Consider the following 22,270-nt stretch of genomic DNA (forward strand, 5'->3'; position numbering starts at 1 on the left):
TCACCTGGGAGAGTCAACGATGTACGTTACACGTGTCAGACTCTTTGTGTTCGCAACACCGTGAACTATATTGTGATTATGGAGGAGAATCAGGCAGCTGCCAAACAACACAATAGATTTAATAATAGACCAAGCTGGCAGTGTAAGTAGCCTCCTGCTCCACCTGCTCTCTGCAGCCCGCCTGATCTTCTGCTTTATTTGCAGAGGATTTGATTTCCCATCCGTCGACAAGCCCGCGATCATTCCGGTACGATAAAGCTGCGAGACAGGGTCTCTACAGAAATAATAAAAACATGTTTGTCTTCAGCTGCACGGAAGGAAAAACTTACAACTCTCGTCCTTGGATGAGAATATTGCATTTCAGTGTCAATGTGTTGAGAGTGACGGACTCTCGTTCATCTGTTGTGTTGATGTTGTTTGTAATGAGTTCGATCCACGCTGCCGATTATAAACTGGCTGAAAATCATTACACACGTCACACTTTTTTTTGCTTCAGCTTCTCATTCTGGAGTCAAAACTGTGCCTCTTTGTGACGGTAAGAACGGATTCAGTCATTCGTGCTGTTTCACACAGGCTGATGTGTAAAAAACTGCTTCTCCCAACACTGTGTATGATCTAGTTCACAGGAAGTCGACCACATGTGAGGAACTGAAACTTTTCCTCAATTAGGAATCCGTTATTCTAGTTTTCTGAGGAGTGACTCGAACAGATGGCAGCGTAACCTTCTTATTTAGTGAACTGAGATGTTCATAATGTTTGGAGGGGCAGGCGACGGGTGTCGGCGGATACACAGCTCAAATATTTGTCCGTCCTCGCGTCCCGCTTCCTCTCGCTTTGCTCCTCACGCACAGATGGAACCGAGCCCGAGGTGCAGACCTGCAGCAGCTCTTGTCCGCCATGACAGTTTGAATTTCTGCTCGCCTCGAGCTCGCTGCCGTATCGAGGGCAACTCGTGCATTTTCAATAATTCAAAACCCATGTTAGCCCGGCCCGCGGACAGAGTTATGACCCCGGTTCACTAGTGTGAAAGTGGATTATATAACACAGAACAGAAACGCATCCAACTATCAAGCATCCGCATTCCTGGTGTGGCTTTTGGGCTTCGGGAGAGAAATGTTCTGTATCCCTCAGACGGGTTTACAGTTTCACACTGTGCACATGAAGTCTCACATTTAGCTCTGCTACTCTGCTGCGTCAGGAGATGATAGATTTATCTCTAGATTTATTCTCCGGCTGCAATAAAATGATCTGATTAAGTAATAAACCTTGAGACGGTGGGATAGCGTCAATAGATCATTAGTCTGACTCATCGGATGGAGGCTGTTGGTATGAAGCCCGCCGTCGACTATTTCTGTCATTAATTTATAAAAACCGAGATGCCAAATGTAAAAAGACGATGAGAGTTATGAGAATTGTTCGTTCTCCAGGTTTACTTCCTGGTTGTGAGGCAGATAGATTTTTAAATTGCTTTTTCTGGGCTTTTAAAGTTTAACAAATATTAAACTCACAGTGAATCAAAAATTCATAATGGAGTAATAATTTAAGTTGTTCGCAGTTTGAGGTTTTTCCAACAGATTTCCAGACGTCTCAGGAAAATGTTTATTTTTTTTGTCTGAAGCGGCTGCGAGATAAAAGTGGAAGAAGTAAAGCGCAGCAGCATCACTGCATCCAGATCTGAGTAAGTTAGCATCCTCCTCCCTCCTGCTGTCTGCACGCTGATCATCATGTGATCATGGAAGCTGTCAAACAACACGACAACATGGTGAAGATTTATTCACGTTTAGTTTCAGACTCTCTGACTAAAGCGACAGGTGACCAAATGAAACGCAGTTACCTTCAGAAAAATGATGGATTTCTCTGTCTGAACATCGTTGGAAACATTTGTGATAAACATCCAGTCGTTATATTTGTTATAAGTTACAGGTTTTCCACCTTTTCCAGAATGACGCAGTCTGAAGCGTTAAATAAACGAGTTGTGCACCTTGAACTCATACGACTCCTCGATGACGACCTCCAGCCGGCTGTGCTCTCCCAGAATGGGCTTCCCCATCTCAGCTATCCTGCGAGCCTCCTCCTCCTCAGAGCTCATCTGCCCCTCCGCACCCTCTGTGAGAAGAAGGGAGGAGGGAGGAAGAAGGAGAGAAGGAGAGAAGGAAAGAAGGAGAGAAGGAGAGAGGGAGAAGTGAAGGAAATAATGAGGAGACCAGCAGCGAGTGTGGAGAGAATCTAAAATGTCACAGATATTTCCAGTTCTGCCGCCGTCAGTAATAGATCATGAGTCAGCATTTTATTTCGAGCTGCGCTTCATCACCTGTGTGCATCAACGCATCAGTGTGTGTGTGTGTGTGTGTGAGTGTGTGTGTGTGAGTGTGTGTGTTCTCACACAGCGTGGGAGAGGGACACGAGAAGATGACAGATGGACGATGTGTGTGTGTGTGTGTGTGTGTGTGCAGGAGGAAGCAGAAAAACAACAACACAGCGACAGAAAGATTAGAGCGGTGGATCTTCAGAGACGAACGAGGGAGGAAAGTTTCTCCCACACCGTCAGCGCTCGGTGGGCTTCGCTGCTGAACTGAGGCGGAACAGTTCTGCTGCAGGTGAACGTGTGAGGAGGCGACGACGTAAACAAGCTGTGGCCTTAAAGAGCGAGAAGACAGCAGGGAGGCGAGAATGTTGTTCTCAGGAGCATCACGCAGGTTCACTCTGCAGTGAAAACAGCACTTTGGGGTTTATATTAGACGATTATTATTATTTGGTGCTGGAGTCCAAAACGTGCGGCTCATTCTTCTTCTTCTTCTTCTTCTGTCTGTAAGAGACAGAAGAGGAAACCAACACTTCTCTCTAAGCTTCTCCTCGTGTCCCTCTTGATAATATCGATCCACTTGTGAGTCTCTTCCTTCCCGAGCGTTCAGTCAGTGTTTGAGAGAGAACAACCAGCAATTCAGAATAAGAAGGAATTAGCAGTGAGAGTGTTTTACTGTCTGCTGTGAGAGGGGAGGAGGACGCACAGACACACAAAGCCGTGAACACAAAAACAAACATCTTCCAGGTTTTCAGCGGAGGACGAGCTGCTGCTGCCACAGTCGAGTGACTTCAGGTCGTTTTGTGTCATCGAGAGCTTTTAAAAGACTTCAACATGTGATGGATGAAGTCTGTGTGGTGAGAGAAAACTCGTTCTTCTATTAAAATCCCTCTTGGATTTGCTTGAAAACGCTTTGGAAAACTTTGTGTTTTTGCTCAGAATCTCTTTTCCTCAAACATGGATTTAAAAGCAGGACTCTTACTGTTTCTGCAGTGGTATTTCTTTCACCACTAGATATCTGTGACCTGCGCACACACGGACAATCAATAATTTAGCCTTCTTCTTCTTCTTCTTCTTCTTCTTCTTCTTCTTCTTCTTGGCGCTGAAGCAGAGATGAAGCATCCTGGCAGGCTTCTCTTGGATACGGCGCTCAGCTGTTGCTGTTTGAACAGTTTTCCTTCTGTATATTCAGATTATTCACAAGCTGAGAGGACACAGAGGACCAGGTTCAGTGCTCACTTCAGCCTCTCTCAACACATCCTCGCATCATAAAGCGACAGACGTACCAGCCCTTCATCCTGCAGTCACAGTTTGCTCAGATTCATCCAGTAAAATCTACTTTATGTTTAGAGAAACATGTGGTTTGGGTCAAAATAAGTTTAACATCACACCTGTCTTTACTTTGCCTGACTTCCTCCTTTGCTGCTGTAATAATAACGGCCGCCACTAGAGGCCAACAAGAGGCGTAAATATGGGACACAATAAGCTGCTTTCACACTTAAATGGTGTTATTTTTTCTGATGTGGACAGGCTGGTACTTCTTCTGCTCGCTGCTTGTAAATCACAGATGCTACAAACGTGATCATCAATCATCAGCATCTGGAGAACAGCGTGTGTGGGTCAGAACCACGGTACTTCATTATAAAGCTGTTTGTCACGTTAATCAGAATCTGTGATTTGGATAATGCACTTGGTTATATTGGAGGTTCAGCGTTCAACCAATCGAGTCCCATCTGCTCTCTGTTCGCCTCCCACACACAAGCCTCCGATAACATAACGTCAAACTCTCCGATGATCTATAATGATGAAGCACAGCCACTGCAGACTCCGTGTGGTCGTCTTCTGAGGCTCCGAACACGGTGATATATCTGCATCAGCACACGGCGCCGAGCCCCGAGTGGAGCGCCAACTCATTTGTAAGCATTCTATCTCCAAACGGTTGTATTGCCGCACAGAGACTCACAGAGGCCGGTTCTGCCGTGATCCAAACGTAAACAGACAGAACACCCATCACCCCACCAAGCAGGGCTGAGCGAGATGCCAGAACCACGAGCCAGGTCATTACAGCCGGCTGCACAGGCGACACAGTCCAGAACAGAACCAACCCGAGCGGCTGCAGGTGGCGTCTGTTCGAATCTGTTCAGAAAATAGCTTGAAATGACAAAAACTGGCATCATTTCCAAGCTTTGGGCTTTAAGATCCATTTAAATTATATAATCATGGATTTTAAATCTCATTGGCTACATGATGCGTCACTCATCCGGATGGTGGCGTGTAAGTGGCTCAGGAGAGAGGGGGCGGGACCTGGAGTGGGTGTCCTGTCTATCAAAGCACTCGTTGGCTGTTTCAGGCCTCAGGGCGGATGTAGAAGCTCCTAACTGGTCAAATGAGGCGTCAATCAATAGGTCAGAGGTCAACAGACATCCTGTTTACCTCCGTCATGCAGTTTATTGGTGTTCTGCTGATGAATGGTGGAGTTTATAGCCTGACAAAAGCATAAAATAGCGTCCTCGACATCAGTTGATCCCTTTTTTGTCATGATTTGTAAAGTTAATAATGTGTTTTGGACTCAATAGTTGACTGTAATGATCTAGTGGACATGTGGGAATAACAGAAGACAAGCTTTTGTTGGATTTTGACGCACACTTAATCACCCGGACACGTCATCACTAAGTCGTCCACGGTTGGTACACGTGCTCGTTTGTCAGCTAGATGGTTTTGTTGTTCGTTGATTGTTCTTTTTCATGAATAGAATCGATAAGAAGCTTCGACTCTACGCTCAGACTGAGTCATTAGCTGTGTTTGTATTGTTTGGCGAACTAGCTGACGGGAGGATTTCACACATAAATAAAATAATCATTAGTTGCAGATTCAAATCAAACTGGGATCTGCAGCTTCACACGGAGGGAATGATCAGACTCACCTTGGCTGAGCAGCAGAGCTGTGAAGGAGAACAGAGGAGGAGTTCAGTATAGATCACTACATATATAAATATATAATATAATAATAGCACACTGATGCGATCAAAGGCTCGATCTAATAATACATCTAATAACACATCAAACTTCACTCTGCGTTCAGTCGTTTTAAAGAAGCTTCACTGTACGACTCTTTGTTAAGTCGCTCCACAAACACACACTTCATCACTCTGTTGTTTACATTAATAACAAAATCTCCGTGGATCTTACGTCCACCGCGAGGCAGCGACGACGACAACAGCAGCGTTTCTGCTAACAACACACAGCGGCAGCCGGCTGACAGTCGAGGAAAATCTTCTGAAATCTAAATGAATCCTCGTCTCTCTCTGCGGATCTCAGAGTCAAGAGGAAGCGACTCGTGTTGTTGTTGTTGTTGTCGAGACAGGTAATAGATGACTCCATGGGTCCCTCGGTGTGTGTGTGTAGTTGTTTGTGTGTGTGTGTGTGTCTAATAGAAGATGGAACTGTATTGATCCCTGTGGGTAAAGTGGGTCACTGACGCAGCTGAGAACTAAAGACAAAGAGCTCAGAAACAGAACTCAGAACAGTGCAGCAGTCTGGATGAGTTGGAGAGTTTAACCATGTAAAAACCTTCTGTTAATATCGTCTCACAGCTACAACCGTCATGTGGAAACGACAATAAAAACACTGAACACTTCTGGCTGGGCGATCACGACTTCAGCGTTCTGTGTCTGCAGCGCAGGAAGATGCATATTGATGACCTGTTATTGTTTGTTGCTCAGAGAAACTAATAAAGAGAAAAACCACCGCAGGAAGTGATTTTACAAAATCAATCCACAGACTGTCGATACGCACCTGAGATCCCTCTCTTCAGCCAGCGAGGCTCCTCCAGCACGATGTAGAAGTTCTCATGCTTTTCATATTCCTCATCATCGATTATCCTCACCTGGAACGTCTGACTGCAACCGCACACACGCACACACACACACACACACACACACACACACACACACACACAGAAAGAAAGATGGAAAGAGAGAATTTTGAGAAACTGAGCAATATTTTCGAGACTATTTCTGCAAAAAAACACATTCCATCAACATCAATACAGTCACACACACACACTCACACACACACACAGGTACACACACACACACACACACACACACACACACACACACACACACAGGTACACACACAGACATTGACACACACACAAATTAGGGAAAGCATTTCATCAATAAGTAACGTAGCGCCCGCTCACAGGGCCTTCACCGCAGTTCATCCTCGTTATCGACATGCAGGTGCTGCAAACCTCAAGGCCCGTGAACACACACACACACACACACACACACACACACACACACACACACACACACACACACACACTGATGAGGACCCACTGCGGTGTAAATCAGAGCAGGAGGAAGCACGAGGTCGCAGGATCGATAAGTCAGGAGCGAAGAGGAAAGTAAAGAAGTCTGAGATCTGAAAGTAGAAGATCCAGACAGGAATAATCTGGAGGAAGGAGGCGGATAATGACAGGTTCTGTTGGACCGACTGTCACCTCTCCAGCCCCAGAACCACAGAATCCAAAATGGCTGCATTGCACTTCAACAGTTCAAGTTTGTGTCTTTGTTATTTCCTGTTTTATTTTGAAGTTTTGTCCTCGTGTTTCATGTCTCACTTTCCGTTTCATTCCTTCGTTCATTGAGTGTTTCTGGCCTTTTGTTTCCAATTCCTCAATTTCGCCTTTAGGTTTGTTGATTTTGTTCTTGATCTTGAGTTTTGCGATCTGCCTCTTGCGATCTTCCTCTTGCCTGTGTGTCTTGTGTTCAGGTCTCCTTTGTTAAATCACAACATATAAATCTCTTTATATCCCTGTTTGAAGAGAACGAGACAAAACAAGAAATATACTGGTGATATAAACTCTGTGACCTGAGGTCTCCCAAAGAAAAGAGTCTCAGAAACTTTCCACAGGAAAAGTTGGAGTAAAAGCACAGAAGAAGAAGAAAATGAGCCACAAGTGAAGTGAAGTGGCTCTTTCGCTGCATGACGTCGGCCATTTGTGAGGTCTGAAGAATGATGGTCGGTATTAGAGGCGAGGAAGTGATAATGACGGTGACGTTAGTGTCTCCGAGGACCGCCGGACTGAAATGTCTCTATGGAAACCAACTCAACGAGGATAATCAGACACGGAGGGGGAGAAAGAGAAGAGGAAAGATGAACAGAAAGGTAAGAAAAGTCAAGTACTAAAGATAAAAGCAGGATTCTGAAGGGAAGAACAAGGGAGGTATGAATGATGTATGAAGCAGGAGGAAGGTCAAGAAGAAAAGAGGAAGCAGAGAAGAGCTGAAGAGCTGTGAAGTGAAGAACTGACTGACAGAAAGTAAAAAAAAAAAATGAAAGAGGATGGAAAAGAGTAAGACAGATATGATCGATGGTCCGTCGCCCCGACTGCAGAGTGATGTGGCGTGAAAACGACAGAAATGACAGGTGGAGACGAGCAGAGGAGGTGAAGACGAGCAGAGGAGGTGAAGACGAGCAGAGGAGGTGAAGACGAGCAGAGGTGGAGACGAGCAGAGGAGGAGGAGACGAGCAGAGGAGGAGGAGACGAGCAGAGGAGGAGACGAGCAGAGGAGGAGGAGACGAGCAGAGGAGGAGACGAGCAGAGGAGGAGGAGACGAGCAGAGGAGGTGGAGACGAGCAGAGGAGGTGAAGACGAGCAGAGGAGGTGGAGACGAGCAGAGGAGGAGGAGACGAGCAGAGGAGGTGGAGACGAGCAGAGGAGGAGGAGACGAGCAGAGGAGGAGACGAGCAGAGGAGGAGGAGACGAGCAGAGGAGGAGGAGACGAGCAGAGGAGGTGAAGACGAGCAGAGGAGGTGAAGACGAGCAGAGGTGGAGACGAGCAGAGGAGGAGGAGACGAGCAGAGGAGGAGACGAGCAGAGGAGGAGGAGACGAGCAGAGGAGGTGAAGACGAGCAGAGGAGGTGGAGACGAGCAGAGGAGGAGGAGACGAGCAGAGGAGGTGGAGACGAGCAGAGGAGGAGGAGACGAGCAGAGGAGGAGACGAGCAGAGGAGGAGGAGACGAGCAGAGGAGGAGGAGACGAGCAGAGGAGGAGACGAGCAGAGGAGGTGGAGACGAGCAGAGGAGGAGACGAGCAGAGGAGGAGACGAGCAGAGGAGGAGGAGACGAGCAGAGGAGGAGACGAGCAGAGGAGGAGACGAGCAGAGGTTTTGTTTTTTCTCCGGATGTCAGGTTTTCATCTGCCTGAGTAGAAACATGATGTAATCACAGACTTCTGCCACCAACAATGAGTTACTTCCATTATTATTCATTAACTGTCAACATAGATCATTTTGACAGATGTTGTGATTGTGATATAATTCATGATTATTATGGATGATCACATTTGTTACATTTCTCCTGGTTTCTGCCAGACAAACATGTTTTATTACATCTGGAGAACGAGCTTTGTGACACGTTGATCTTTAGAAAATAACAACAGTTATTTGGAAATTGCACTTTTCTTTCCCCTCAGCCTGATTATGATGAACCCAGCGAGATGGAGGCAGTCTGGAGCCGAACACCTCCAGCAGCCAGAGGTCCTGGTCCAGATTCTGACTGACTGACTGACTGATGGAGGGAGACAGATGTGAGCCAACAGGTTTGGTTCCCAGCAGAGAACTTTACTGTGATTCAACATGAAGTGTTGAGGTCAAACTGAGGGAGCGTCCGCCCAGACAAACACACACAGTTAAAGTGCTCAGACTGGAACTGCAGCCACAGCTTTATTTTCTTTATCTGGAAGCTTGTCAGAGCGTCATCAGGGATCGAGTCCCTGGATGTTGGACAGACGAGGCAGAAACAGGAAGCTCGTGGCTGTAAGTGAGGTGGAAAATAAACTAGAACTGATAAACAATCAGCTACTACACAACTGCTTCTTCCTGTCGAGCAACAAGCAGTTTAAGAATGAAAACTCTCCTTTGATTGATGATGAACATATTCACATGCCGCCATTTTCCTCTGACGTCACGTTACGTAAAAGATTAACGTCTCAATCAACGACTGAAACCAAACGACTTCCTGCGTGTTTCACCTCCAGGCTGAAACAAACGAATAACACAAGTTTGTTTATATTTCAGAAGTCACTGACATCTTTCCTCTCGTTCCTCTTTGACTCACTTTATTTACCTCAGTACATTTTGTTTCTGCTCCTTTTTTCTTCCACTCGACTTCATTCTGGAGCCAAATATTTATGATACTTTTCACTCTTTACTTTGCAGATTACATTCTGTGTCAGAGCCAAAGTAATTAATCTATTTTATCAGAAGTTGGATAAAAACCTTGCTGATGTTGAGAATCTGAACACTGGACATGATTATTGATCTCTTCTACTATCTATACATTAGAGCCTGACTATTAACTTTAGTGCTGCTGATCAGTCAGAGAGCAGGAACATGAAAACGATGAATCTGATCTGTTGTAGGTGTCAGACCGTTCAGACCAAACGCCAAGATAAGAGTGTACAGTCACAGTTTAAATATTTAATTTAAGACTAAAGTGGTGGATTGATCGACCGAACAGCCAACAGAGACACATCAGCAGGTCACATTACCACAGATATGATATTAAGTTCAAGTTTTACTTTGCAGTTTCATCCACAGAACGTCTGGACAGACACTTGTTAAGGAAAAGACGATCTAACAGAGGCGTCTGTCCTCTCTGCAGCTGTAAGATCATCACATTCACACTCCACACACACCAAGAGAAACAAGCTCGCAAACAAACAAAGAGACAAAGAAACTCTCTCTGCACACAAACTGCTCGGCCTCCCCTAAACTATCTGATGAATAATGGAGAGGATTGTTGTCTGGGAAACTCGAGGGTGACGAGGGAGACGAGGGTGACGAGGGAGACGAGGGAGAGTCTGTGATGGAGGACGGAGGTCACAGAGGTGAGGAGGAGACACGAGGTGAGACGAGAGCAGGAACTCCTCTCTGCTGCTTCTTTCTCTTTCTACAGTCACACTCAAACTTCAAGCTTTGAGGGAGGAAGAGGTTAAATCACATCGTGTGGTGGAGGAGCTACTGAGAAAATCAGTCTGTCATGAAACAAACTGTGATGTTCAGCTGGACTCACGTTGTCTGATCGTTGGTGAACTCCAGCTCTCCTCTGGCGTCCTCGTAGTCGTCTCCGGCCTTGGCGGTGCCGGACTCGGTGTGGTACGGCAGGATGACGGTGCCGCGGGCGCCGGAGTTACGCACCACCGTCACCTCCATGGTGCCCACGCTCTCGCTCACCCGCACCATGCGCTCGCTGAACGTGAAGATTCCGGCGTGGTCATCGTCCAGGATGGTCACCGTGGCGACCAGGGGCTCGACCAGGCGAGCTTTGGGGGCGGCGCCCGCCTCGTCGCTCTCGAACATCCCCTCGGCGTCTCCGACACGCAGGTTCAGCAGCCGCACGAAGAAATGCTCGTCCTCCTCGAAGATGTCGTCGTCGATGATACCGACCTGGAGACGCACAGAGAGACACAAGATGATTTGTTGTTTTTGTTTTTAAGGAGATGAAAATGCATAAAAAACTTCCAGACAGGTCGTTCGTGATGATCGGACCTGAACACTGAGTGAAACTAGATTCTGATGTGAGCTGCACCTTCCTGTTCTGCTCTGAATGTAAAGTGAGGTGATGTAAACTCTCTCTGGACGCTCGAGTCTGGACGTCGGTGCTGAATATTGAAAGCAGCAGTCGGCACATAAACAGAGACTCCAGGAACAAGAGATCGTTATCATCCGATCATGACGCCGCATCCTAACTGACAGGTGGGCGCTCCCAAATCTGATTATGTTGGCACTGTAATCTAATGCTCCGGGACCAGTGAGACCTCTGATGCGCTCAGACTTCAACATTTTCTGGATGGAGTCCAGAAGACGGAGGCCACTTCTGAGATTAATGTGATCAGATGAACTCTCTGAAGACCGTTCGGTTTGTACGCTGACGATACAAGTTGTTCCTTAAACCTGCTGTCACGGATTATTTTGGTGGTTTTGCCGCTAACTGCTGCTAGCTGTAGCCGCTAACTGGCTGTGCAGCTAGCGGTCCTGTTAGCTGCCTGAGCTTTACTCGCTGTGTCGCCTCTTAATGTACAACAACAACAGCAACACTTTGATTTCTTCAACACAACGCCAACATTGTTTCTACACACTCTGATGTTATTTTAGATAATTTGGGACGTTTTAAGCTAGAAATCTTACAGATTGCACCTTTAAGACTCAAATTAATCAACAAGGATCAACATTTTTACGCTATTTTCTGACATTAATCGGAAGAAAAATAACAAAACGGATGAGTTTAGATGTGGTTTAAACTTTACAGATCAGACTGCGTGATGTTTACGTCGTTAAGCCAATCACAGTGGCATAAATTCATGCCGTGACTTGGCAACACTACGAGTACGGCCAATCACCGCTCACCACACTGGAGATACGCGGCGACCAAATGATGTGAAAATTCTTGTCCCTGCACACCTGTTACATAGTTACTTGGTGAATTATCTGCAGACTGAAGCTCTGATAAAGACAAAGTGATTGTGAGTCACAGCAGCAGCAGACGGTGACTCTGCATCACGCTCTGATGGAGAGCTGTGAGTCGGTGTAATTCACCGTCTCACCTCTCTGACTGATGAGTCCGTCTGCTGACTTATGATGCAGCTCGACTGTTGATTTACCTCCCGTCTCTCACACGACTCTCCACTCTGCGACCTTGAGGAGGAAAAGTTTGGGCGTTCTCCCCGAAACATTACGCACACTCAGCGATTCAGTCAGACTCGATGGTCAAGCTTGAGTTATTATTCTGTTATACACAGCTGAGTTAAAACTTTTGAGCAGTTTTCTTCTGACATCTGAAAACTTTAAAAGATTTTCAGGCTCATAGACCACAAAACGGTCGTAGCTTTTATCTTAACTGAGACGAGACGTTGAGGTTTGATTGGTTTCTGCTCGTTTTCTGTCACAGTGATAAATGAATGTGTTCACTCTGTCTGTCCGTCCAATCACTCACACCGGATTGGCTGGTTGAATCTGTCCATCTGCTCCAGGCCCCGCCCCCTCCATCCTCTCCTCTCATCCGTCCTGTTTGATCTCCCATCAAACCTTAAATCTGACGACTGATTAACCTCGCTTTACCTCGTCGTTACGCTCAAGAAGCTTTAAGAAGCTTTAAGAAGCTGATATTCTTGGTTTCTGTCTTCCACAATCAGAAAATCTTTACAGCGTTGTTTGATCGTGAGTTTCAGATATCGGAGAGTATCTGTGATCAAAGACTGAACTCAGAACAGCTTCACTTCTTTCCTCCGTCTTCAGATTAAACTCAGAATTAGATGTTACTGTGATCAGGACGAGTCGTTTGAAGTGCTGGAGGTTTATTTTACTTAGAGAGAAGAGAAGCAGGAACATCAGCTGTGATTTACTGTTTTCATTTAATCGTGAGCTTTGAAATAATCAGTTACTCATTACAGCATTGTTTCTAAATGTTATGGGATTACTTTTTCATTATTCAGCTTTTTGTTGAGTATTTTAAACACCTCAGACGTGTCTAAAGTCAGAACACGTCGACTGCTGACAGTTATAACTTCCTGTTGTTTCCTTCCCGTCACTTCTCTCGAATCAAAGTTTAATCTCGACCCAACCAGAGCTGGAGAACTTTGGAAACGAGATATTTTTGGTGAGTTTTTAATTTGTTTTTCTGCCGAGTTTGAATGAAGTTTGTTCTTCGACCGTAAAATGATCTGTTGTCTGTTTCTGCAGATGGAGTCTGGTGTCTGCGGCTGTTTACTAGTTCAACAAAAAGGATCTTATTCTTATATTAAAAAAAAAAGGTGAAGTGGAGGAATTATTTGCTGCATTCTGGTGTCAGTTTCACTAAATTTGAGATGAACTGAGATGAAACAGTGTACAAACTTGGACCATCGTGCACGTTTTAATAAGAATATCAGAATTTGGCGCCAGTGTATCGATAATCGTATCGCAGGAGGAAGTGATACGATAAATTGATGTATCGATGTTTCGTCCCACCTGTACTGAGTGGACGAACTCTGACAGAACAGAGAGAATTCAATACTGGACCACATTCAGATTCAAAAACACGTGAACAGAAGGTCCAGAAAATGATACAGAGACGAATAGATTAAATAAAATGAGAGATTAATGTCCCCGTGTCTCTGCTCTGCAGTCTGTTTATGCAGCTCCATGAAGCAGAAACCTGGTCTCAGCTCGGAGATCTGCACCGGGTCTGGTTCTGGTCTTACTGGTGATCCGTCTTGACGCCGGCCTCAGAGGCTCCAGCATTTATATTCAGTGTCTCAGCTTCTCGCTCCAATATTTCAACAAAGACGACTTTGAGCTCAGAGCTTTTTTAATAACCTGTCAGATGTCTTCGTCTTTTATATTCTATATGGTCGGATACTTATACTCTTTTCCCCCCACAGGGACCATTAAAGTTTCAACTCGACTTCAGAAACCTTGAACTCATCCGTCAGGCTCAATCAGCCCTGACACCTGAGGCGCTCTGGGACCAGGTCTTCGCGGTGCAGCGTTCCCCACCCGCGTCATCGTCGCCTCACTCACCTTGATCTCTTTGTGGGTCTCTCCGGGTTTGAACACCAGCGTTCCCTCGCTGTACTCGTAATCAGACCCAGCGTTGGCCGACCCGTCCTCTGTCCTGTAGTCCACGTAGAAGGTGTTCTCGCCCAGACCGCCTGAACAGCAGGAACAAATCAAACAGTTCAAATCTCATAAACCACATCGGTCGTCTTCTCCTCCGACTCGTTCACGTCGCTACCTTGGCAGACGACAGTCAGGGTCAGGATGCCGCAGTTCTCCATGCACTGACTGTGGGCGCTCTCGAACGAGATGCGGCTGCAGATGCCGTTGTCGACCTCCTCGGGGACTTCCTCGTCGGTCACGGCCGTGCGGCGAGCGTGGTCGGCCGCGTGCTTCTTCAAGACGTTACCGGCCCCGATCATCATACGAGTCGCCTGGAGGGAGACGGACAGGACGGAGTGACTTCTAATGTACAAGCCCTTGAACTACTTTATGTTCCTTTTCTGGTGTTCACTTCAGGGACCATTTATAAGTGTGTGTGTGTGTGTGTGTGTGTGTTACCTGTATGCGGTAGAAGGCTCTGCTCTTCTGTTGGTGCAGCAGGGCGTAGTAGTTGGCCAGCTCCACCAGCTGGTCGAGCTCTTTGTCGGGATATTTCTGCTTCAGCTCCTTCAGGATTCGAATCACCTGGAGGGGAGACGAGAGGACGGTTAGAATGACACACACACACACACACACACACACACACACACACACACACACACACACTGACAGCAGGCGAGGTCGTTCACACAAACACTGATGGAAGAGGAGCTCAGGAACTTTCCCGTCAGCGACCTGTTTTTTTCCTTGCAGATGGTCAATCAGTAAAAACGTTTTGGCTCCAGTAAACAAAGATTTTGAAGATGCTTCACCACCGCCAAGTTTAAATATGAATCAAATTATAATCAAATTCCTTTTTCCCTCCTCCAACATTTAACTGCTGCCAAGTATTCTGTAAGAAACATTTAAGTCGACATGTTCTTCGGAAGTGTTTTGAACGTGTTGACAGACTGGAGCCGCTCAGCTGGTTTCATATCAGGGTCATATTACATTATATCAAATCAATATCAGGTTAAATAATTCATGTGGCTCATTATATCGGCAGTAATGGCTCGTTAGAAGCTAACAGGTGCTGTGCAGATGTACCAGCCTGAGACGAGCAGCACAAATCTTTCAGTGTTTCTGTCCGTCGCCTTTTTATCCTGAACGTTTCTTCCTCCGTGTCTCGTTTCTTCTCCATCTCTCCGACCTCATTATCGTATTTTCACCTTTGTCTGTCAAACCTCCCACGTGTTCACCTCTCTGTCCCTTCACTCCCTCTTAAACTTGTCTTTCTCTTCCTCTCTTTCTTCTTCTTCTTCTTCTGCTCGGTGTTCAGAGCAGCTGATCTCTTTTGGGCAGCTCATTATCAGGTGCAGAAAGGTGTGAATGTGGATAATCTGCATCTGCTGTCAGGTACAGAGGCGAACAGAAGACGGCAGAACGAACCGTGCAGATGAAAATCTGAACTGGAGCCGTTCATCAGCATCTGTTACCGCCTCCTGCAGGGAGGTTTTCCATTATTTTGCACCCAATCATGTCGTAATCACAACAGCAGAAAGTGTGTTTTCTTTCTTTTAACTGCAGGAAACGAGATTACAGAGTGATTACAGAGAACAATCTGCAGCGATGAGCCTCTGAATGAATCTGCTTCATCATCTGGAAGCTGTGTGATGTTGCCTCGTGTTGGTGGGATCTTTGTGAGACTTTCTGCTGAGACCTGACAGGTGAGACGTTTACCTGCCACGTCTCACTCTGAGCTGAGCAAAGACCAAACAGGAGGGAAGGACGAGCTCACTAACCTCTTTGCGGCTCTCGTCCAGCTCCTTGCTGCTCTCCACGTTCACCGTCGTGCTGTTGGAGTTTGGCAGGTTGCCCCCGATGTTATTGGACGCGGCGCCCGCCGGGCCGTCCTGCGTTCCCCCACAATTCTCGGCGGGGACCACGGCGCCCCCTCTGGGCGGGAACTTGCCGTCGATGATCATCTCCATGCCGCCCTTGCTGGGGGTCAAGTCTCCCTCGGTCTCCACGACAATGCCGTGGCGCTTGTCGGCGCGGTAACGCTTGCCCATGTACTTGTAGAAGAGCAGGCGGCGGTCGGCGATCCACGCCAGGATGACGCACACCGGGAAGTAGAGCAGCGTGACCAGGGCCTCCCACACCTGACGCACAGGTAACACAAGCACATGTTTCGTGATATAGATATTTTATACATCAGGCTGTTAAATGTGAGACAGTCAACAACATGTCGACCTCCACCTGCTCCACCTGCTCCACCCCCGTGAGAGCCGCCGGTCATGTTCAGCCTCATGTTTATGTGAAAGTGACCAAATGTGAGTCCGTCTCACCTCCACGACGCCCGGCGACATGACCGACAGGATGAGGTAGAGCCAGATGTAGGCGAAGATGCTCCAGAAGGCGGTGATGAAGAACACCCGCAGGTGTTTGATCTTGCGACTCTCTCCGGTGGGAATCGTCCACACGCAGATCCCGATGATCACAAACATGTTGAAGGCGGCGCTGCCGACGATGGTGCCCGGGCCCAAATCACCTGCGTGGAAGCCGTGACCACACACCTGCAGAGGTGGAGAGAAGAAGGAAGACATCACAGAGTCAGACAGCAGAGAGTTATCAGAGACAACTGAGCATTTAAAATGTAGTGCAAAATTATGATTACTCTCATGTTCATCAAGCATTTTGCTCAGGTATGAAGACGTTAAACATTTTATGAAGAAGGACAAAAGAGAGAGACTGAGAGAAGAGGAAGAGTGAATCCACATCAACTCCTCTGATAGACAGTCGATGGTGTGTGTGTGTGTGTGTGTGTGTGTGTGTGTGTGTGTGTACCTCTATAACAGACAGGAGTATCTCCGGAGCGCTGGAGCCGAGAGCCATGAGCGTCAGATTGGAAACTGTCTCGTTCCAGATCCGAACCGTCGCCACTGACGTTTCCCCGTTGGGCATCGTGATGGTGACCTCCTTCTCCTGTTGGACCGAACACACACACACACACACACACACACACACACACACACACACACACACGCACACACACACACACATGCACAGTGTTGATTTCATTCTATGCAGATCTGAAAATGTTGAGTCCTCGACCTGTTTCCTGTGTTTGTGAGTCACCGTGAGGAAAATATTCCTCATGTGCATTACTGCGTCTACTTTCATTCGTCCTTTCTTTCTTTCTCTCTCTCTCTCTCTTTCTCTCTCTCTCTCTCTCCTTCCTGTCCTGTTTTCTGCCTCCGGCTGACCTTCACGTCTCCTCGTCCTGCTGCTGAACATCAGCCTCCGCTCAAACCTCCGAGGATCCCTCTTCTACCTTTTCTACGGGGCTGATGACTGAATAACCTCAACATCCGAACCATTACAGGCCGCCTGGGACACACACACACACACACACACACTGCACTCTATACTGAGAGTGATAGATGACACTTCAGTATTTTCCTGCTGTGTTCGGTCCCGGCTGATGAGCTGGCGTCCTCGGGGGTGAACACACAGTTCTGTCTGTGAGAGCTGCTGACAGTCGCTCACACATCACAGACAGTAAACGACGAGGATGGAAATCTATGAAAACCCCTCCAGGTTCGGTTTGGAGTTAAGAGACGATGGCACGAGGATGCTGATGAGGCAAACACTCTTTAACCTTGAAATAACGACCACAGATGAACAAATTTTACTTTCTTTAACTGTGACGGTGCTGGATTGTTTTCCTTAAAATACGCGGTATTTTTCAGAGACGGAGGAGGAGCGATGAATAGAACAACATGGAAAGAAACTTCCTCATATTACAGCTGCCAGCGATGAAATCTAACTAAGTACATTCAATAAAGTACTGTACTCAAAAACAGTCGAGAGGGAAGTCTGTGAGTCCAAGTCTCGAGTACGTCCCAAGAAAAGAAAAATAAATAAACTACCTGTCACTGAACGATTCGTCTGACCTGTTCAAACACGATGTCAAATTTGTTTATTCAGATAATTAAACATGATCATAGTTAAAGCTTTCTTCTTTTCTCTCTTAAACGTATTTCCTCGTCACTTTTAAAGAGTGAAATAACGACGGCCGGAAATATAAAACGTCATCCGAGTCGTCGTGTCTTTCACTTCCGGTTCTGTTTGGAGGCTCCAGAACTTTATTTTCTGTTGAGTCTGAGTCCACACCTCCAGAACTAATGCATCTGGATTTCTGAGTTTCTTGATCAGTTTGTAATCTTTTCTGTTGTCTTCTATCTTTGGCGTGTCCCTCGTTCTCACCTGTGACGTGATGACCTCTATGGACGCCATGAAGCGATCAGCGATGATGGACACTCCCAGGAACATGTACATGAGCGACACAAAGTAGACCACAGCTCGGGCCACCTGGTCTCCGAGTCCGGGCCTGAGGGGCTTCCAGACGGGCAGCAGGATGCCGGGCTGACACACCGGAACGTTGTCACACTTTCCAGTCACGTTTCTGCTACTAGAGGTCGTGGAGGGCGCGAAGGAGGAGGGGAACATGGAGGGCGACACCGATGGGAGGTAGGGGGCGCCGCTGGGGTCGCCACGCTGTGACTCCGGCTGGCAGGGAGGCAGCGGGAGGAGGAAGAGGAGGAGGACGAGGAGGAAAGGAGCGGGGGAAGCCAAGAGAGGCATGGCGGCAGGCGGTTCCCACGAGAAGCAGGAGGTGAGGATGAGGAAGAGGATGACGGGACCAGGCTGAGGAAGAGGGAGGTGGGAGGGGGACGCTGGGTAGAGCTGAGGTGGTGTGACAAGCTCACCTGGAGGAGAGAGAAAAGAAAAGACAGAGACGATTAGAAAGAGACACGAGAAAAACTTCAAACAGTCGGTGGTTTTTATCGTAAACACGACTTGTTCCTGTTGTTTCTGAGAGCAGAAGGAACCGTGAAGGTCAGACCGAACACGATCAGAGACATTACGTACAAGGTGAAATCATAACCAAAGTGTCTGCATCTACGTCAGGTAACTCTGCTGGTGATGGTGTCTAACTTTGACCTACTTCCACTTGTGTTATTGACCAGGCTGCTGCTTTAAAGACTTCAGGATGAGTTTTTGGACTCAGGCTGATGTGTAGATAAGCTCAGTTTGCAGTCTGACTGAGGTGATGGTTTTGATGAACACATCTTTGATCATTAAAAAGTCAAAGTGTTTCTCCGGCTTATAGCTGAGTTCTAAAAATACCCCCGGCACACCGCGGAGCGTCTCTCCTGCAGGGCTGCTGACGGTGCTGTCAGCTGCAGAGTCGATCACAGCGGGCGGCGGTACGGGAGGCCGGACCTCCGTCTGCTTTAGAAGAGGTTCAGTCGACTTCACCGCCAGTCGTCAGCAGAGGACATCAGACAGACACCAGGCCGGAGTCCTGCTGCCTGTCTGCTGTCAGACACACAGATCTGTGTCTTTAGGACCAGCAGAGACTCAGTTTGGACAGTGAACAGGTTGCTTTTCTTTTGCTTTTGAGTCTTCTCTACTGATGACATGAATCTTTAAAAGGACCAGAGAAATATGTTTTAAGATCAATTTTAGTCAAAGCTGTCACCAAAATCACAGCCGGCTTCAGAAACATCCTCATCAGAAGAACCGGAGAGGCTCCTGTAGGAGGACGAGCTGAGCAGAAGCTCCCACACACGACAAGATGAAGACACAATTTTCTTTTCTAGAAATGTGGAGAATTGAGTGACCTGAAGAACGAAGTCTGACGTCACCTCCGCATTTATAAAATCCTGGCTTCAGTCCTGGTCTCAGATGAGAAGGAGGCTGGAAACAGACCCTGCAGCTACGCTTTTCAGAATGATGCTTTTTTTTTTTTTTAATACCAGAAGTGCTTTGTGGACGTGTTAGCTGTCATCGTGAACAAGAACACGCACGTCAAAGAACAGCCAAGTCTTTCAGCTTCCAGCCCGTGACCTCGCCGCCTTCATGTGAGGTTTTTTTTCAGCAGAGGATCCGACCGGTCCTTGAATATCGAGTCAGAACTCAGGTGGGTGAAATAAGACGCTGAACTCAAATAAATAAAATGAAGCGAAGGTGATTCACAGCAGATGATGTGACGCGGCAGAGACCCTGGATCACTTCATTCACGGCGGTGAGTCACAGAGAATTAAAACACGGGTGGTGAAGAAGACAAGAAAGAGGAGGAGGAGGAGGAAGAGAAACTAAAAGATGAGAGAGAGGCTATGAAAAGAAGAAACAACAACGATCGATGGAGGGCGGCTCGAGAAAAAAGAGAATTAGGATCTCAGGTATCTGCAGGTGTGAGTGATTTATTTTAGCTCTGGCTGGTTTGTATTGACTGTCACATAATAGTCTTTTATGGCTTTAATCTACAGCAATTTTCTCCCAGAAGAGCCAATAAAAGTAATCTTTACCCCGACCTTGAGACAGGAGGAGGGACACGGAGGGGGAAGGAAAAAGAAAAGGTGGAGAGAGCTGAAAGGAAGGAGAGGAGTCGGACAGAAGGAAGAACGATGTAAAAACAAGATTACAGCTGCAGCGATCAACTGTTGATTATTAATCGTCTGTGGAAAATGTAAAATGTGAATTTCCTCCTCTGTGACAGCAGGCTGAATATGTTTGGGTTGTGGACGTTTGCGGACGTCATCCAGACATTTTTAGACCAAACAACTGTCACACAAGCTGTTTGTAGCTGTAGCTGTGCGTGTTGTTTCGGCCCGAAACAACACAAACGCACAAACAGATGCAAGACGTGCAGAGGAAGGAAGAAGAAGAGGAGGAGACGTTTGAAGGAGGCAGAGCGGAAGAGAGGCTGAAGATGGGAGACGGAAGAGGCAGCAAGAGACGGAGTGGAATGATTGAAAAGAAAGAAGAAGAAGGAGAAGAAGAAGAAGAAGAAGAAGAAGAGGAGGAGGAGGAGGGCGATGGGAGAGGACGAGTCACCGTGACGGCCTCCAGACAAACAGGTTGACATCACGACGGTTATGTTTGTTTGTTTTGATTTGAGTCATGCAAAGCCGGGATTATTCACCAAATGTCACTCTGCTCTTCCCCTGTCAATCACACACACACACACACTCACACACACGTGTGTGTGTGTGTGTGTGTGTGTGTGTGTGTGTGTGTGTGTGTGTGTGCGTGTGTGAGCACCGACTGGTTGAGATTCAGACCTCAGTGTGAACCGAGCGACGGGCAGATGGACTGAACCCTGTCATGTTCATCGCTCGTTAATCTTCTCTCTTCTTCATCTCTTCCTCCCCGTGAGGAGGATCTCACCTGTCCACACCTTCTGTTTCTAACGTTACACAACAGATATCGTTCTGTTTCTTTCTCCACTTCTGTTCTCTCCATTTCTGCACAGCTTTCTCTCCTCATCACCACCTCGGGATGATCATGTTTTCTGTACGTGACACGAAGGAGACGTTGCAAAAAGTAACATTATTGTTGTTGTTTTTGTCAGTTTTGGCCTCAACTTCTGTCTTCAGTTTGCTGCAGGTGTCAAAACTGTTCCTGACGAGACATTATGATATTTTACAGCCGTATTTAATTGGGTTAATCTTGATGGGAGGTTAAGACATTTCTCGGGATCTTCATGGCAACAAAACTGGATAATTCTGACAAGACGTCAGGACAAACTCAGGATCTCCAGGCAATTTCTAGCTGTGTTTTTTGCAATGAGATGGCTCAAAATGATTCCTGAACCGAATCAGACCATTAAGCATTACACAACATCGAGTTGCAACATAGAGAAGTTTCAACAAAATCCTTTGTTTGCAGAAACCTGCATCATCACCAACAGACGATTTCTTGTCCATGAAACAGGCTGCTGATCCTCTTCCTGTCACTTCCTGTCTGTCATCATACGTGAGAGTAGAGCAGGTGTAAATGAAAACACCTGTTACCTGGATCCTTCTGTACATCCACACAGCAGCTCTTCTCTCCTCACAGCTGCAGTGAATCCGTCCTGCTGTCGGTTTACAACAACAAGGTCGACATTTCTAAATGCTGCACGTCTCCCCGAGCGGAGAAAACAAACCTTTCGACACAGGAAGTCAGATATTTAGATTGCGTGTTTCGGTTTGTGTAACTACACAACATGTTGACTCTCTCTGTTTGCAGCTCCGTGTCCACCGAGGCCTGAACACAAGCGGGACGCTGAAGGACATCAGAGCCGCTCTGCCAACAGAAAGGACAGGAATCAAACCAGAGTGGTGTCGTCAGAACAGCGTCTGTCCTCAAAACTGTTTGTTCTCAGGAAAACATGAGAGGAGTCGCTGCAGGCTGCTGCCGTCCTGCTGGACTGTGGAGGCCAATTATCAGCTGAGATGTTCGAGTAAAACACACAGAGACGGACGTGATGCAGATGTAGAGGATGAATA

At 47.0% G+C, this 22,270-nt stretch overlaps 1 protein-coding gene across 6 annotated transcripts in view; it reads right to left on the reverse strand.

Moving 5' to 3' along the window:
• slc8a2b (solute carrier family 8 member 2b) overlaps nt 1-22,270 on the reverse strand; it is a 138,376-nt gene that overhangs the window by 4,500 nt on the left and 111,606 nt on the right. For all 6 annotated transcript variants that reach the window (XM_037082868.1, XM_037082880.1, XM_037082858.1 and 3 more), the window contains 11 exons: nt 18,198-18,700; nt 16,776-16,913; nt 16,277-16,504; nt 15,731-16,090; nt 14,409-14,534; nt 14,086-14,281; nt 13,872-14,002; nt 10,387-10,760; nt 6,097-6,200; nt 5,226-5,243; nt 1,982-2,106 (listed from right to left, as the gene is read on the reverse strand). In XM_037082868.1, the coding sequence (XP_036938763.1) occupies nt 1,982-2,106; nt 5,226-5,243; nt 6,097-6,200; nt 10,387-10,760; nt 13,872-14,002; nt 14,086-14,281; nt 14,409-14,534; nt 15,731-16,090; nt 16,277-16,504; nt 16,776-16,913; nt 18,198-18,575 (2,178 nt within the window). In that variant the 5' untranslated portion in view covers nt 18,576-18,700. The remainder of the gene's footprint in view (nt 1-1,981; nt 2,107-5,225; nt 5,244-6,096; nt 6,201-10,386; nt 10,761-13,871; nt 14,003-14,085; nt 14,282-14,408; nt 14,535-15,730; nt 16,091-16,276; nt 16,505-16,775; nt 16,914-18,197; nt 18,701-22,270) is intronic.

This window comes from Acanthopagrus latus, chromosome 2 (genome assembly GCF_904848185.1).
Source record: "Acanthopagrus latus isolate v.2019 chromosome 2, fAcaLat1.1, whole genome shotgun sequence".
Classification (NCBI taxonomy): domain Eukaryota; kingdom Metazoa; phylum Chordata; class Actinopteri; order Spariformes; family Sparidae; genus Acanthopagrus; species Acanthopagrus latus.